Genomic DNA, 12,144 nt, shown 5'->3' with positions numbered 1-12,144 from the left:
CATTGTACATAAAAGTTGTTTGTGAAGGTCCTGGTCTTAATCGTTATCAGAGTATCATAGTACATTTATTAAATGTATTGAAGAACACCCCCTTTAAAAAAAAATTGTAATTCATTGATTCAACAACAATAATAGTCTAATTCAACTCAGTGGAGTCACCATCGGCTTTGTTGTATCGTTGGGACTGGAACTCAATATCATCCTTCAGCCACCCACACCTGGACCTATACAGACTAATGAATTATATCACATCAATCCAATTGAGTTATTTCACATGATGACCATGTAAGCCTATACAGGCCAGAGGAAATGTCTAATCTTTTGTATGGGACTTCAGGTGAAGTGTCTGTAAATCATTTGTGTTTAAGCCCTGGTGGCTAAGCAATAAAATAGGTAATTCTGAGTTCTGTCTTTCTTCTCTTACCAAATGTGTCACATGAAACCACTTGCAGGCTAGGTTAGGCTTTGAAACAATGGATTCGGACTGTCGTAATTTAAATGAGAGAAGACTCCCTTGAACAATTCATTGAAAAACTCAAGGAAACATGAGCTCTTAACTAAATCCTTTGAAAGGGAAACATGATGCCTGTTTGTTAATTTTTCATAAGCTATAATTGCCCCGTTGAATAACTATGTTGACAGGCTGATGTGATAAGCTGTTTTTGCAATTCTACACAAATAACGTAAGTACGTAGCCCATAGCCTACCTTCTAGTGAAATTTCACAAATAACACATATACGCACTTGGCAGGATATTTACTGAGCGTTTGTCCTCTGTTTAACTGTCGCCCTCTGGCTGTGAGCACGAGAATCGCCATTCTTTACAGTTCTTCTCAGAAGATGGCGGAGGGTGAGCTTAACGTTGACAGCATCATCTCCCGACTCTTGGAAGGTAATGTACCTTGTTTTAGCAACGTTTTCCATTTTTGTCTCGACTGAAACTCTGCTATAGACTGTGTGACAATGAAATGACATTTTCAGACATTCGACGTATTCGGACATCAAGTAACTTGCTTGTCAGACTTGTTAGCTAACCTTAGATGTGGCCAAAGTGCAGTTTGTTAGCCTGTGGTTGGCTAACTAGCTCGGTAGCTTTACGATATTTTGTTTTGCCCAAATGTAGAAAATAAAACGTTTTATTACGTGCTTGCAGCAAAACAGTAACCGTATTTCGAGGAGCTGGTTTCGACAAACAGACTATTTAGAAACGTTAAAATAATCTAATCTAGCTAACGTTAGCTTGTTCGTTTTAGTAGGCGCTCTTGGTTACCCAGCAGTCAGGCTAGTTAGCTATCGCTAGCTAGCTAACGTTGTCGTTCTCCCTGCCTGGTTTTTGTCAGATGTTTTGGACTGCAATCAGGCAGTCGACTCTGAAACCTAGCCTGCCTTAGATTAAATGGATATCCTTTTGAATATGAGTTTGATTCTGGCCTTAGGTCTGTATTAAGAACCTGCTTGAATTAACGTTTGTTTTTCAATATCAAGAAATAACATTTGCTAGCAGCTTCAGGTCGGGTCAGGAGCAATAGCGGGAGCCTGCGAACACACCCCCACATTACCATTTGTAGAGATGTGTGCTGCAGGTTGCAGCTATGGTTTCTACCCGCGACTAGCCGGACAATGTACATTGTGAGGGAGGCGGCCTTGCCTGCCACCAGTTCTGCCCATTGCTTCACATCGTTATTCTGTGAATGATCACTAACATTTCGGTAAATAACATTGCCAATCACAAGGGTTATGGCAGCATTCTGTTGGTAAAGGTGTCGTCTAAATCTTGTCGGTAGTTCCAAATATTCCTCTTGTTTAGAAACACTGTAAGCTCACATTGTGTTAGCTTCACAATGACAACTCTCTCCTTACAGTCGTGATACTCTTCTCCATAATTCCATGTCGTCATGTAGCACAGAGAAAGGATCTGAACGAGTGATTGCCTTCGAAACACTTGTACGTCTGTGACCATGCTGCGTTCCCTTCTATTTTGTATCTGCATTAAAAATGTGTGTTTCGGTAAAAGAATAACGAGGAGTTGGAGTTCACAGCAATGTAGGGGACTCTGTGTATGGGAGGGAGAGAGTGTAATTGGGAGACATGACTCTCTGTCCCACTTGGAACAAAACATATGCCCAGCAGTGGCAGCCACCTGCTACTAGCTTGCTCTTGTTCTTGCGCCCCCTCCTCATACCCTCCTGTTTGTTTTACACTGTGTATTCTTGGCATGAAATTGCAAGCATGAGAATATGAGTTTGCATGAATGTGTGCAAGGAATAGTGTCCTTGGACAGGTTAATGTTTTGACCTTTTGTGTGTGAGATGTACGCATGTTGTGCAGGGAGACGGTCAGTCCTGGCAGGAGCACAGCTCTTCACTTTTTATTTTAGGAGCCTCATAGGTGTGTGTGTGTGTGTGTGTGTGTGTGTGTGTGTGTGTGTCAATGCTGGTGGCTATTTAAAAGGTACAGCACTGGGAATTGACATCCTGGGCATTGGCAGGCCTAGTTTGGTACATCATGCACACTGCTGCTTTTAGCTGGCGTGGATGAAAATGTCCTTGTGAGTTATGCCCTGCCAAAGGTCATCTGTGTTCATCCATTAAGCTCCACACAGAGGGTCTGTGTAAACAGAAGCAGCCGTTGGCCTTTTTACAGACACAGGTGGGGATTCACACAGGTGCAATGAGACCCTTCCTCTTAGTGGGGAAAGAGAACTGTGAAATGAACTCACTGTTAACCTGTAGCCCTAGTTGGTAATATGCTGAAAAACATGTTTATTGCGCTGAGCAGGTGTGGGGTTGTCTGGGCAGGTAGGCTTTATAAGAATTTGCATCATTTTTCAGGGTGAATTGGCCATTGATTTATACCCTTACCATCAAAATGGTATTTTTTTTTTGTGCCAAAATACCTTATCTATGCCACGGATTATGATATTCAGAAGAAAATTGTGCTATGGTGGATCTTATTTTTTACATTCTTGTATTTATCCTCTATAGAGGTTAAATGTTAATGGAAGTCTGACTCACAGCGAAAGGAGTTTTGAAGACACACCTCCTTTCGTCACCGTAGGCTAGGGTTTACAGTTCAACGGATCCAAGCCAATTAGTGACCCTAGACACTGGTGTCATATATATAGTCAACCCCCACCACACATGTGAGTGTGTGTGAGTGTGTGTTTGTGTTTGTACTTTTGTGTTAAGACAAACCCAGACCCAGTTCAATGCTCTCAATTCTGCGTGGCGTGCCGAATAGGGCCACCGGCCTGCTTTTGATGTGGCTGGCCTGATTGGAGATGTGTTGAGAGGGTTCAGCGATTCAGGTGACACACCGATCTGTCTTTTCCATGTGACGCACGTAATCGCTCCTCATTTTGGAATGTAGGCTAACTGTGTTCAGCTGGCCCATCACTCCCCTAAAAGGCCCACTTGAAGGAGGCAGCCTCTACGGCAGTGGCCCACAGGACTGAGAGGAGCGGGCTGGGTCCTGGAGCTGATCCTGTCCAGTCCACTTTAACCTGATGGTGGGGGAGAGAGGGAGAGTGGGTGAAAGAGGGAGACGGAGAGCCAGAGCCAGAGCAGAGGAATTGCACCACTCCCAGCAGGCACAGGCTGGGATTCAGGCTAGAGTTCAACCTCTCTAGTTCAACCTCAGAGATCTGTGTTAGTGTACAAGTTGCCTAGTGCCCTTGCTGTGTGCGCATTTTTGTGCATTGGCACAACACACACGAGGTTAAGCAGGAAGTGCAAGCGGAGACACCACATTGTACACAGTGGCACTCCTGCATGGGCCTAGATACAGCATGCAGAGGCCTTCTTTGACAGAATGTATCATATGAACATATCTTACAAGACTTACGTGTGCACACACTCTGATAACACACACACTCACACTCTCTCTCTCTCTCACACACACACACACACACACACACACACACACACACACACACACACTAACATACATGTGGCTGTATAGCCCCACTCACAATCCCTGTTCTGTAAGGAGTTTTCCTGTATATCAGGCGGCTCCCTTCAGGACTGTCTGGCTAGGACTGGGTCTGGGTGTTTTCATTTTGTGTCTTCTCCATGCTTTTCTGGGGGAAATATTGTCCTTGTTTTTGTTTTGCAGAGCTGAAAGGTCACTCTGTGTGAATATGTATAGTGTGTGTGCGCGTGTGTGCACGTGAGTGTAAGAGAGACACTGGGGTGTTTGATGGTGCAGATGAGTGTTGTGTCATCTGAAGGCCCAAACCAGGGCCAAGCCATCTGTTTGAGTGGAGCTCTCACTTCTCTCTCTCTTTCTCTCTGTCTCTCTCTCTCTCTCTCTCCTCTCATCACTCTCTCTCCGTCTCTTTCACACAAACAAACACACACACCCGAAATTAGTTTCCACAGCAGAGGGTTGCCAAGGCTTACAGCTCAGAGTGAAAGGAGAATATGGTGGGCAGGAATAACACCTCTCTCTCTCTCGCTCTCTCTCAGTGCGAGGATGCAGGCCGGGGAAGATTGTGCAGATGACGGAGGCGGAGGTACGTGGGCTCTGCATCAAGTCCCGCGAGATCTTCCTGAGCCAGCCAATTCTGCTGGAGCTTGAGGCACCGCTCAAGATATGTGGTGAGTGTGCAGACACACATACATACATACATACAGACACCACCACACACACACACACACACACACACACACACCTACACTTGTCACACACACCTGTCACACACATACACACCTCATACACATCAAAACACCACCATACACTTGTTATGCCACCATTCATATCACCACATAAAGATCATCATGCATATAAACACATATATTTAAACACACACACACTGTTTCATAGACACCATCGCCTCCTACATACACATGACCAATCAACAAACAGCAGTATGTATTCACCTTCCTTGTGTGATGTTTGGCAGTGGCACCACATGCCGGTTGATGGATCAGACAGTGTTACACATGCAGGTTGATGGATCAGACAGTGTTACACATGCAGGTTGATGGATCAGACAGTGTTACACATGCAGGTTGATGGATCAGACAGTGTTACACATGCAGGTTGATGGATCAGACAGTGTTACACATGCAGGTTGATGGATCAGACAGTGTTACACATGCAGGTTGTCGTCCTGGCAGCGCAGCTGCTTGCCAGTTGGCAGAAGCCTTGGCACTCCTAAAAACTCACTGTGGCCCCAACCTGACCCCACTCTCACGGAGACTGGGGGGACGTCTGTGTAAATTCTATTTTATGAGCTCTATTACCATTATGGGGCATAATTATCTTAACGATTATCCTCCCAAACATCATGTCCTGAACAAGCAATTTTATTATCGTCCCAACACCGGTAGTCTATTCCCCCCACCCCCCCCGTCTTTGTCCATGAGCCTGACGTCTTGCCTTCCCTGTCAGCTTTATTGCCAATTAAAATTACCAAGTGTAAAACTGCAATGATGTACTTTGTCATCAGCAGGTCCCATAAAACCAAATTGGCATTTACCAGAGGCATTTATGAAGTGCTGTCATTTACCAGAGGCATTGAGGTGCTTATATGCAGTGCTGTCATTTACCAGAGGCATTGAGGTGCTTATATGCAGTGCTGTCTCCACATCAGTGCAGCTCCATAAACAAAAACGGCAGAGGCCTGGTGTTCCACAGCAGCCCAGTGTGCGTTGTGTATGTGGGAATGTGTGTCTTGTGTGTGTGTGTGTGTGTGTGTGGTTGTATGTGTATGTACGTGTGTGTGTTTCTGTGTGTGCATGCGTGCGTGTGTGGGTGCCTGGCTGCAGAGCCTGCCCTTGAAACAGCTGGTTGTTGGTTTAAAAGCTGCAGCGCTCTGCTTCTGTGGGCGGGAGCAGGAGGCCGGAGCAGCACACCAGAGAGGAGCGATCAGAACACATCTCCTCTTTTAGTGGGCTAGTGTTTCTACTAAGGGAATGGTAGTCCAGTGTTGGCAGCCTCAGGATGATGAAATCACCTCCAGTCGAAGTGAGCCTGAAAGGTGAGGATTTGCTGTCCAGTCCAAAGCACCTGCAGGTTAATGGTGATGGAGGGGATGGGAGAGAGGAGGAGGAGGAGGACGACGAGGCGGCAGAAGAGGAAGAGGGGGGGGGGGAAGAGCGTGTCTGGGACTGGGCAGAGCTGGTGTGTAGGGCAAAAAGTGGAACGCTGGGATATAAATGGCCTCCTCGCACCCAAGAGAGTCTGCAGAACAAGACCCTCATCAGAGCAGCAAGGACAGCAATCAGACATCACCCCCCTCCCTCTTTCTCTCTTCTATTTATCATCTTGGCTTATTTATTTTTGATCGTACCAAATATATATGTGTGTGTGTGTGTGTGTGTATATACACCCCCCTCTCCCCCCGTTTCTCTCTCTCTCTCTCTCTCTCTCTCCCTCTTGCTCTGTCTGTATCTAATTCTGTTTTCTGTCTTTGCAGGGGACATCCATGGGCAGTACACAGACCTGCTGCGGCTCTTTGAGTATGGGGGCTTCCCCCCTGAGGCTAACTACCTGTTCCTGGGCGACTACGTGGACCGGGGCAAGCAGTCCCTGGAGACCATCTGCCTGCTGCTGGCCTACAAGATCAAATACCCCGAGAACTTCTTCCTGCTGCGCGGCAACCACGAGTGTGCCTCCATCAACCGCATCTACGGCTTCTACGATGAGTGTGAGTGCACACCCAAACCTCTCTCTCTCTCTCTCTCTCTCTCTGTCTCTCTCTCTCTCTCTCTCTCTCTCTTTTGCACATACGAACACACACACACACAATGTGTCTGTTGATTCTGCAATTGTAAATCCACGTGTTTGGCAGTCACACTCGTACTCTCTCCCTGTTCGGTCTCAACAGAAAGTCATAGTCGGCAGATCAGACAGCGTGAAAAAATAATAAGCTTGCACCCAATTTGAGTCAGTTGGGTTACAGCAAACCAACATAATTTTGTAAGACTGGACGTGCATCACCCACACACACACACACACACACACACACACACACACACACGAAGAAGAGAATACTTCTGTAGACATTAACACGTGTTCTTGCTTTGTCCCAAATCTTAACCTGCAGGCAAGCGCAGGTTCAATATCAAACTGTGGAAGACCTTCACAGACTGCTTCAACTGCCTGCCCATAGCTGCCATTATCGATGAGAAGATCTTCTGCTGTCATGGAGGTGTGTGTCTGTCTGGCTGGCTGTCTGCCATGCCATCTGCCTGTCTGTCTCGTCAGTCCTGTGTGCCTGTGTGCCTGTCTGCCCATTTACCTGTTCGATGTGTAATCTGGCTGTGTCTAGTTGTCTGTCTGTTTGCCTGTCTCTCTGTGTGTCTCATCCTGCTGTCTCACTTTCCCCAGGTCTCTCTCCTGACCTGCAGTCCATGGAGCAGATTCGTCGCATCATGAGGCCTACAGATGTGCCAGACACAGGTACCCCACTGTGCGCACACACACACACACACACACACACACACACACACACACACACACCAGACACAGGTACTCCACTGTGCACGCACACGCACACTCACGCACACACACCAGACACAGGTACTCCACTGTGCACACACACACCAGACAGGTACTCCACTGTGCACACACACACCGGCCTGAAAGCCATCCCACTATCTGTTTTTATCTTTTCTCATACTTCTCCCCCTGTTTGTTTGAGGGTTTGAATGCCCAGGCAGTGCTGAGGATGCATGTGAATATTATGTTTTGTTGTTTTTAGAGCTGTGAAAAATAACGCGTTATGATTAAATTACAGGATTAATTAGTTCATTTTTTTTAACGCATTTAACGCATGCGCAAAATGAGCTTCCAATATACCCACAATTCTGCATTAGTCGCCGCTGTAATAGGAAGTTCGTGTTTAAAAAAAACAAGGATGGAACATTCAATAAAAATAAAAAGTGAAATGCACACTCTGCGGGAAGACGTTATCGTTTCACCGTAGCAATACCAGCCTTAAGTACTACCTCAACGCGATGCATGCGTTGGTCGGCGAGGAGTGGAATGCGCCAAACCACGCTCACTGAACAACGTAGGCCCCTCATTAAGTCTGCCTGTGACAATTTGACTAGCACAGTTGCCGAATGGATTGCAAAAAGCTGTAGACCGATTAATATTGTTGAGGACGAGGGGTTCACCGAAGTTTTGAGAGTGGCAACGGGGGACTCGAGCATCAAAGCACTGCAAAGACGCACAATAATAACAAAAATCCACGAGCTGAATGAAGATGAAGTGGGAAAAAAAGGAAAATGACTTGGCTGCTACGAAACATCAGGCGCTGACAGGGGATCACTGGACTTCTGTGAGTAACGATAACTACCTGGGTGTAACTGCACATCTAATCACCGACGAATGGAAGTTAAAGTCGTTTACACAACGTGCATGAACACAGAAGAGCGCCACTTTGCAGAGGCATGTGCGCACAACAGTTCCAAACTGTTGCAAGCAACTGGGCAATTGAAGACAAAACGACCACTATAGGGATAGACAGTGCACGTAATATGATAGCCGCGGCTAGACTACTGTAAAACTGGTGTAAACTGGTGTGGTTAATGGTTGTTTGACAAAAAAGAGAAACATTTTCAAACATCCTATAAAAACAATGGCTAAGAAGCCCAAATCATTTCTGTTTGATTTAAAAAGAAAAGAAAAATATTTTATTCAACCATACAATGGCTAAGAAGCCCAAATTCTGTTTAGGATGAAGATTATATTAATATTCCATATGGAATAGCAAAGATAACTGCTAAAGAACTGCTGAGTTGCAGCACCATTGTTTTTTTTTATGAATAAAAAAAGAAAACATGTTAAATGTCTATATCCGTCTTTTGTCATAAATCTTTTTGTTCTCACAAAAATATACAGAGAAAATCGGTAATATGTGATTAATCATGATTAATCCACAGAAACCTGTGATTTAATCTGATTAAAAATTGTAATCATTTCACAGCCCTAGTTGTTTTACTATAACATGGTGTGTGCATTGTCAGGGTTGCTCTGTGACTTGCTGTGGTCAGACCCGGATAAGGACGTGCAGGGTTGGGGTGAGAACGACCGCGGCGTCTCCTTCACCTTCGGGGCTGACGTGGTCAGCAAGTTCCTCAACCGCCACGATCTGGACCTTATCTGCAGAGCACACCAGGTATGCTGTGTCTGAACAAATGCAAGGGAAAAAGAAAAATGGCTACGTCTGAAGGATCATCTTTTTTTGTGTGGTATTCCTCTCGATGCTGATTCTGGCATCTCTCCGTGCATTTCCTTATTATACAGCATATGTAACATAAATAAGAGATGATTCATATGAATAAGTGATAGTAAATAATTTGTTTGTAAATAACCCTGTATCACTTAATTATGAAGGTATGTGGTGCTGCTGAGGTTGAGTTAAAGATCCTCGCTCAGGCTGTAACTGTGATTAGTGGGCTTGAGGAGGAGTGGTGATAGCGCACGGTTGAGATTAACGGGCAGTGTTTGTGTTTGTTTGTATCAGGTTGTGGAGGATGGATATGAGTTCTTTGCCAAGCGACAGCTGGTGACGCTGTTCTCAGCTCCCAACTACTGCGGGGAGTTTGACAACGCCGGAGGAATGATGAGTGTGGATGAGTCTCTCATGTGCTCTTTCCAGGTATCTCACACACACACGCACGCATGCAGACAGATATTCTGCATACACATAAACAAGCAGACAGGCAGTGAACAAGCAGGTTTTCTTACCGTGCTCTTAGAATGTATATCTGTCTCTCTTTCCTGGTATTTTTCTCTTCCTCTCACTATTTCATCCCCTTTTCTCTCTCTTCCTCTCCCTCCCTGTCTCTTTCTCAGATTTTGAAGCCTTCGGAGAAGAAAGCTAAGTATCAGTATGGGGGCGTGAACTCAGGTCGGCCAGTCACCCCCCCACGCACGGCTCAGGCCCCCAAGAAGAGGTGAGCACCTGGGCCGTCCACCAGCACCCCCCAGGACCCCCACCACCCCACCCCAGGGGCAGCACAGCCCCACTGCACCTACCCCTCCTTTCTCTCTCTCCTTCTCTCTCGCTGAAGGGAGTGCATACAGCCCCCTACACACACACACACACACTCTCTCTCATACACAATCCTCACCACTTTCTTATGTACATATAAAAGCGAGAATTTGCTGTGACTAATGTTCCTGTTCCTTTGCTTGTTTGTTGGTCATTTTGAAGGGATCCATAGAAAGTGACTGTGGTCTTTGCCATGAGATGTGTAGTGCTCTGCCCTCCACTGTTACAAGGTGCAGCAATATCAGACTAAATAGTTCAAGTGTGCGCGTGTGCGAGTGCTCAGTGTTTGGGCACATGGGGACGACTGTGTTTGTGTGTGTGCTTGTGGAAAGGATACTTTCCTGCCTTCAATTAAAGAAAGAGTTGAAAGACGATGTGTGTGTGCGCGTGCGCGTGCGTGTGTGTGTGTGTGTGTGTGTGTGAGTGTGCCAGGATAAGAGGGAGGGGGTAGGGGCCTTGGTGAGGATGGTTCAGAGTCCTTGACTGTATTTAAAATGGCAGTTCCTTCCAAACAGATATCCCCCCTTCCCCCTATTCGGAAGGGGGCAAGAACCCCCCCACCCCCCTCACCTCAGCCAGTGGGTACATCTCTATTAGCTCCATGTTTGTTCTCTTTCTAGTTGGCGCAGGCTCTTAAAGCCCTGGCCCTTAAGGTACCCCACACCACCCCCCTCCTGCCCCCAGACTCAAGAATGTTATCTCTCCTCTGGAGATGTGTTACCATTCAGCTCCTGAGACGACGAAAAAGAACCAAGTGTACATATAAACCAAACCACTCATAAGAACCATACATTCACCCTAAACAGATTAACAAAACTAAGAAATAAACAAAACAAACAAACGAAAAAAGAATGTAGTTGTCACTCATTGTAGATGTGTCGTTTTGATTTAAGCCTGTGCATTCACACTGGCAGGAGACTCCAGGGAGGAGCCTGTGGTAGGGCGAGGACTAGTACAAAGGTCAGACAGTAGGCCCCTCTGCAGCTCACCACAAGCCCCCTGCTCCGCTCCACTCCCATGCCTGAGGAGGTTGTTAGACCTCAGGGTCAGCTCCACTCCTCTCCCCTGCCTGAGGAAGTTGTAGACCTCAGGGTCTGCTCCTGTGCCTGCCTTGCCAGGGTGAATGCACTTTGGAGGCCAAGGCTGAAGATGACACGCGACCATACCATGAGAATCATAGCAGCGTACACATTAGGAGCACAGTGTTGTTCTTCTTACATCACATAGTGTACCTAAATGAACTGACAGTGGTGTTGCGTTGTCACCACCACCAAGGATGTGAACGATTCTTGAAAGTGAACGTAGAAATTGTGGGAGGTAGATTGTTTTCTTTTTTTCGTTTTAAAATGAGTTGTGCAGAGAGCTTCCCACTTGTTAAAGTATGTGAGTTCAGATGGGGGGATGTGCTCGTGGTTGCCTGAACGGCTCTTGGTATTCAGGCAGGACAGGCCTTCCACGTCCTGACTCCTATGTGTCTCTTCAGGCACTTAGAGAGGAACTAAAATATTTGGTGAGGACGTTAATGAGGAACAGCAATTGAGTTGAGTCATCGGTTTATCAGACTTCAATTCAGATAATACTTCCTCAGATCTCACGTCCAATAACATACAGAGACCAGAGTATTCATATTGTGGAATAGGCCTTTTAAAATGCTGACAGAGCAAATACTGCACTAGGCCCAAATTGTTATGGTCAGGTGTTGAAGCATTCGGTCCTCGTCAGTGGGTCTGAGGTAGACATGAAATGGGTAAAACTGATTCCTGGTCAGATGTGTTGGTCATCATGTCCTCTTCAGCCTTAGTCTCCACTATCAATCCTTCAGTCTCCACGCACATTTGTGCCAGTGACAAGGAAGCATCGTCCGTCTCGTAAGGTCTTTTTTCAGGCTTTAATTTTAGATTTTGCCGTATGCCTTGTTTTATTCTATTAAACCTAACACTTCCGGGTGAGAAAATGTAAAAGTGTTTTAAATTAAAAAATGAAGAAAAAAAAAGTCAGTTTTGAAATTTGTACCAGTTTGTTTCAGACTCTTTGAGTGGAATAAATGGAACTGTGCTGTCAACTCAGTCTGGAGTCTTTTGTGGTTAGGGATCATTCTCACTTTTCTGGGGGGGGAGGGGGAGAGATGCTAATAT

The 12,144-nt window shown here is 45.9% G+C and overlaps 1 protein-coding gene across 1 annotated transcript; it reads left to right on the top strand.

Annotated features, from left to right (window-relative positions):
- Positions 1 to 752: 752 nt before the first annotated feature.
- LOC105889818 (serine/threonine-protein phosphatase PP1-beta catalytic subunit-like) lies at positions 753 to 12,071 on the top strand. Its single transcript, XM_031581067.2, has 8 exons — positions 753 to 892; positions 4,467 to 4,598; positions 6,422 to 6,652; positions 7,052 to 7,156; positions 7,336 to 7,407; positions 8,979 to 9,130; positions 9,479 to 9,613; positions 9,811 to 12,071. The coding sequence occupies exons 1-8, from the start codon at positions 841 to 843 to the stop codon at positions 9,913 to 9,915; spliced, it is 984 nt and encodes a 327-aa protein (XP_031436927.1). The 5' UTR covers positions 753 to 840; the 3' UTR covers positions 9,916 to 12,071.
- The last annotated feature ends 73 nt before the right edge of the window (positions 12,072 to 12,144 follow it).

The sequence above is a fragment of the Clupea harengus genome, chromosome 15 (genome assembly GCF_900700415.2).
Source record: "Clupea harengus chromosome 15, Ch_v2.0.2, whole genome shotgun sequence".
In the NCBI taxonomy this organism is placed as follows: Eukaryota; Metazoa; Chordata; class Actinopteri; order Clupeiformes; family Clupeidae; genus Clupea; species Clupea harengus.
Note: the sequence above shows the minus strand (reverse complement) of the source record. Positions and strands in the feature narration are given on the sequence as shown.